The sequence below is a fragment of the Equus caballus genome, chromosome 12, assembly GCF_041296265.1.
Source record: "Equus caballus isolate H_3958 breed thoroughbred chromosome 12, TB-T2T, whole genome shotgun sequence".
NCBI classification, from domain to species: domain Eukaryota; kingdom Metazoa; phylum Chordata; class Mammalia; order Perissodactyla; family Equidae; genus Equus; species Equus caballus.
The window spans coordinates 31,679,498-31,685,622 of NC_091695.1; the positions used below are offsets into that span (position 1 = coordinate 31,679,498).

Here is a 6,125-nt window from a genome sequence, read left to right on the forward strand (position 1 = left end):
AAACTTATTTTGTATTATTTTTTACATACATTTTCCCAAGTTTTTCATTCATTTTTAGTTTTTAACTTATTTTTAATGCTTTTGAAACATGGAAGTTTCATATTTTTATTCAACCAAATCTAATAGTCTTTGGTAATCTTTGGTGTAATGCTTACAAAGTTCTTCTCAACCCCAAAATTATAAAAAACAATTACTTAAATTTTATTCGAATATTATAATAAATTTGTTTTTTTGGCATTTGTATCATCAAGATGACAAACTCTTCAGTCTTCCATTTCAAGTTAAAATGTGTTGTAATTTATTTTGGCTTATAACATCCATCTATAAAAAGAAATCAAACATCCAACCACAATTAGAATTAGGCTGTTTCTTTACAATACCTTAATCATTAGTTAAAATTAGAAAACTAAAGTAATTTTTGACTAGACCTAGACCCGGTAAAGTTCATGTCTGGACTTACAGATGTACACAAAAACGCATTTCCAAAATGCTGAGTGCAGCATTATTTGAAAATAGTAATGAGGGCCCAACTAGGCAAACTGAAGGTGGCAATGTATGATTTTTGTGGCCCCTCACCTCCTGTAGATTCTACAAGCCTGACTCCCAATGCTACACACCCATCCTTAGTTTCCATATTACCTTTTCAACCCCTGTCGGCCAAGACTGCTATGATTTCCTGCCTAGCGTCCATTCCAATCTTGCCTTCATAACCAATGCTTGTTCTGGACATGGCTGATTGCCTTATACCTATGAAAATCAGTCTCTACCTTAGTAACCAATGTATTTACCCATCACGTCTACAAAGGATTAGGGAGATCTTACAGCAACAACAGCAAAACACGTAACAAAACAACAAAATATAAGTAGGAAACTGTTAAGAGATTACAATTGAGAAAGTATGGAGTAGGAAATTAACCCATATATAGGTTTTTGAGTGTATGGAAGACAAAAGAGAAATGGCCCAGTACGTAGTCTTCATTGTCTAAGAGGAAGATCTTACTGGTCTCCTAGGGGAGCTGTCCCTGACACTTGGGTCTAGGACAAATGTTTCCCTTGGAGTTTCAAGTTGGGAAGCTAATATATCTTGCCCTCAATACAATCCTAAGGTGGGCTCTTCTTTGTAGACACCTTTTATAAAGGGAAATAACATAATTTGAGTAGCTTTCTGTTGTTTGCTAGGTGGCAGTAAAAAATTCCAGAATACCACCTCCAGGTACTGTGTTATGATGGGATATTAAAGTAGGATTCTTATTGTATCATATTAAAAGAACCCTTAGAGAGGAAATTCACTTTTCCACAGGAATTAAATGGTTCTAATGGTGAAATCAGAAATCTAGGAAAATCAACAGAGAAGATTTTTATTTAAGAAGCTTTCTGCATGTCTGAACTCCTCAAATTAAACCATAAAATACCCTCAACTGTAACAGAACTGAAAAAAAGAAATGCCACTAAACAGGTCATTTGCAGGGTGCTTTATTATGTTTTTATTTCAGGGATTGTGCTCTGTTCTTTTTTTATCTAGTCTACTCTCTTTTTTATCCTATTTTCTTCAGATATGCTTCCATTGCTTTGAATGCCAAAACTGTTTACTTTCTACTGTTGAACTGGCTTTGGGTCATCTCAACTATTTGAATTTTTAAAAATTATCTGCAATATGAGAGTCCTTGGACATACAAATATTCATATTTAAGAGAGTTTTGTCCTCTGATGGCCAGATATCTGATTTGAAAAAACCTTACTTGCCAACATAGCAACAGAAGAAAATCCCTGGAATTTGAGGTTATATTTAATCCCAGGTTAAAATTCTCTATCTTTGCAAGAGTTTAACTGTTTTAGATTCTACCTATAGGTGAGATCATGCAGTGTTTGTCTTTCTGTGGCTGGCTTATTTCGCTTAGCATAATGTCTTCCACTCAGAGAAGCAGAGAGTAGGATGGTGATCACCAGAGGCTTGGGGTAGAGAGAAATGGGAAGATGCTAGTCAAGGGATATGAGCGGTACAAAGTTTCAGTAATGCAGGGTGAATAAGTCCTGGAAATGTAATGCACTATAGTTAACAATACTTTATTGTATGCTTGAAATTTGTTTAAAGGGTAGATATTAAGTATTCTCATGGCAAAAATTCAAAGAGGACTCGGAAAATTTTTATTAAAGTTATGTCTCTTTCACCAATCCATAGACTGATTCTAGAAAAATAAATACCCTTCTCCATTCACCCCTAAAGTAAGGAGGATCAGATTAAGTCACCACTGAGGTCTGGAAGTTTTAATGATGAGTTTGTTTGTGATGATTTCATGTGCTCTGAATGATGATTGCAGCTCTACACTCAACCAAGAGCCTTGTGGACCAAGTGAGATCCAAGTGTCTCAGAGCACATGGAGGAGTACTTATGAGGGCCTGATTCTTCTCTCCTGTATGAAAGGAGATGAGGATTAACTAGTCAAGCTACTTAATTAACTGTAAAGTTAATCTACCCACTATAATTCTGATATAGCAAAGTAAGCCCCACACTCTCTGATCTGGCAGAATGCTACAGTGGAAAAACCTCTGGAGACTGTTAAATAAAAATTATTCACCAGACACTTGTTAAAAATGGCAAGACAGATTTTATCCAAGACTGTTGCAGTAGAGGTCAAGACTATTGCAATAGAGGGGAGAGATTAAGCTCAACTGCAAATACAATGAGGAGAAGTTGGGATTTATAGCCAATGAACAGAGGGAGAGGGTCAGTGGATAGAGAATTACTAAAGGGAGAATGCAAGGATAGGGGGATTCTTGCTAAATTGGCTTAACAGGATTCTTGCTAAAGACAAGCCAAGAACTTTGATACAAGGAGTTAGATGTCTAGGGTGGGGGTTGAGAAATTTGATCAGATATCAAGGGTAGGGGCTTCTTGCTAAACTGATTTAGCAGGATTCTTGCTAAAACTGAGTTTATCCAGGAAAAATGTGTAAGGTCGAGGTTGACACCTAGTTGAGAAGAGGGCTCAGAAGGGCCTAACTAAAATCTCGTCAAGAAGGGAGTCTCTGTCAAGTCAGAAAAATTATTTGGGTTCAAATCCTTGATTTGCCACTTATTAACTTTGTGATTTTGCAAATGTGGGAAAGTCATTAACTGCTCTAAGCTTCAGTTTCTCCTATGTAAAATGGAGATGATCATAACTACTCTACAGAGCCCACAGAGACACCACAAGAATCAAAATCAAGATGAAATGTTGCAGGTGAAAGCTTTTAGTAAATTATAAAGCTTTGCATACATGTAAAGAAGTTATTCCTGCAGGATAGAAAATAAGCCATGGTCAAATGACCATAGCCTTTCCATCTCCCTCTAGTCAGAGTAAGGACATAGGAGTGTGATGGTTCTTCTTGTCAACCTAGGGTTTTACAACAAGAAAGGAAAATCACCAGGATAAAGAGTTTCCACACAATGAAAAGGGAGACTCGAGCACAGTTTTTCTGAGTAGTCGTTATGATCTGGATACTTGCAAGAGCCTTATAACAATATATGATAAATGATATTGCCGCCTCATGACTGCATACTCCTAATCCTAACATATCTTCTCCTAAGGTAGAGCTAGCAGAGGGTAGTCCCCATCATTGGCCAGAGCAACCACACCACTGTGAAGGAATTTGTCTTCCTGGAACTCACTCGCTTCCGGGAGCTAGAGTTTTGCTTGTTTGTGGTCTTCCTTGCTGTGTATGTAACAACTGTGCTGGGTAACACACTCATTGTGCTGACCATCACCTGTGAGTCCCACCTCCACACTCCCATGTACTTTCTCCTGAGGAACAAATCAGTCCTGGACATTGTTTTTTCAGCTGTCACCGTTCCCAAGTTCCTGGTGGATCTTTTATCAGAGAGGAAAACCATCTCTTACCATGGCTGCGTGGTACAGATCTTCTTCTTCCACTTTGCTGGTGGGGCAGATATTTTTTTCCTCTCTGTGATGGCCTATGACAGATACCTTGCAATTGCCAAACCTCTGCATTATGTGACCATTATGAGGAGATCGATGTGGGTGGGTTTGGTGGTCGCCTCTTGGGTGGGTGGTGGTTTGCACTCAATTGTCCAGATAATTCTCTTACTTCCACTCCCCTTCTGTGGTCCCAATGTCCTAGATGCCTTCTACTGTGATGTGCCCCAAGTGGTTAAACTGGCCTGCACTGACACCTTTGCTCTGGAACTCCTTATGATCTCTAACAATGGGCTGGTGACACTCCTGTTGTTCCTCGGGCTCCTGGGGTCCTACACTATTATTCTGGTGATGCTGAGATCTCACTCTGGGGAGGGCCGGCACAAGGCCCTCACCACCTGCACCTCCCACATCCTGGTGGTGACTCTTCACTTTGTGCCTTGCATTTACATCTACTGCCGGCCCTTCACTACACTGCCCATGGACATAGCTGTGTCTATCAATAACACGGTCATCACCCCCATGGTGAACCCCATCATCTACACTCTGAGGAGCCAAGAGATGAAATCAGCCATGAAGAGACTTCAGAGAAGGATTGGGTTTTCTGAGAGCAGTAAACTGGGGTGAGCAGTCAGATTGAGATGGAAATCTAACTCTGATTAGTTTTTCTCAAACCGCTATCCTGGGAGTAAGAGACAGCTATCTCTTTTCTCCACGGTCATTTCTCTACATCCTCATAGACACTTAACTCTATTAGAGGGAATATAGAAACAAAAAGAAGAGATGAGGTTGAACAACATGAGATATTGGGCTTGCAGACTGGGGAGAGGAATGAGGTATAAGACTAAAATCAATAACCTAATGCTATTTTGTTGTAATCTGTGACTCTCATGCCAACATACTTTACCTCACTTTTACCACCTGTAATATGGAAATAACATTGTCTACTCACAAGGTTGCCAAGAGAGTGAAGAATTACAAATGTTGAGAGGATGATAGCTGCAAAAATTAGCATTGCTCCTGGAATTAATCAGGCATACAAACGATTTCCCTGTTATAATATTCCTAAATGTACATATATACAGAATATGGATGTATTTCTTTCTCACATGCTTTCTCTAGTGTCTCTGAGATTTCTCTGCCTTCTCTGATTATTCCCAGTTGATTATTAAAATCACTTCTTGATTTAATATTTTGAGTACAGAATCTTCAACTTATTTCAATATATTTCACTATTCTCAGATCCATTCTACTGATTTTCTCACTCAAATTAATCTCAAAAGTACTTGTACAAATTGGGGCTATATCTGCACAAAATCCACAAAGATAATTTATTTTTTGTTAACTTAAACTTCTTTATTCCCTCTATCTTCTCTCCACTTCACTCCCAGGGCTTTTATAGCTGGAGGAAAACTATAGTTTTGTCTATATATGCACCGACAATTCAAGATAAATCACTGGTAAAAAAAAAATACCTTTTCACACACTCAAGATCCATTTTTTGTAGCAGGAGAGAAAAGAAACACATTGTAGGCAGGGCCATTTAGGAATAGCCACTGGGTCTTCTTTGTAATCCACCTCTCTCCAAAGAGGACGATTCTAAAAATGTAATTATGTAGAGAGACAATAAATCTCCCTTCTCTCTTTATTCCTGCTTCAAATTCTACCCTTCAGCCTCCAAAAGTCATTAAAAAATTGGCCAAGAGGAATAAGAAATCTCAGGAAATTTCAACATATAGACCATTCTTTTGAAATTGTTATGATGCATTAATACTTGCAAAATGGTCCTAGTAGATGACATACATTTGTGATTTTCTCTGAGTCCTACAAGACAGAGACATTGGGCCAAGACTCTTAACCACATGGCAGTGCTTCTCAAACTTTTTAAAATTATTGCCCCCCCCAAGGAGCTTTATTAGGTATTTTTACTAATTGCTTTCCCACAAGAAAATGTAATACCAAAGATATACTGTATATCTTTTTACACACCAAAGATCTTTGAAGGACCACACATCATTGCAATATCTAAGATTTTTTGGCTACCAATAACCAATTTTTGCCCCCTTGGTCACATTGCCCACACTGAGAATGAATGATAACATGGCATTAGATATTTCTATTAACATGTTTCCCCAAAATTCAAAGAATCACAGAATAAATAGCGTATGTCTTCTGGGGCCTTGCAAGAATTTGGAAAGCATAGAAATGTGGG

General features: G+C 38.3%; 1 protein-coding gene across 1 annotated transcript; it reads left to right on the top strand.

The window, feature by feature from the left end:
* The first annotated feature begins 2,308 nt into the window (after nt 1-2,308).
* Nucleotides 2,309-4,540, top strand: LOC138916502 (olfactory receptor 4D6-like). Its single transcript, XM_070229140.1, has 2 exons — nt 2,309-2,350; nt 3,578-4,540. Exons 1-2 carry the CDS (start codon nt 2,309-2,311, stop codon nt 4,538-4,540), a joined length of 1,005 nt encoding a protein of 334 aa, XP_070085241.1.
* The last annotated feature ends 1,585 nt before the right edge of the window (nt 4,541-6,125 follow it).

Excerpts from the sequence above, each read along its gene's own strand:
- LOC138916502 (XM_070229140.1), top strand. The coding sequence starts at position 2,309 with ATGATTGCAGCTCTACACTCAACCAAGAGCCTTGTGGACCAA. Across the intron at positions 2,351-3,577 it reads CCAAGAGCCTTGTGGACCAA|CAGAGGGTAGTCCCCATCAT; the intron begins GTGAGATCCAAG and ends AGGTAGAGCTAG.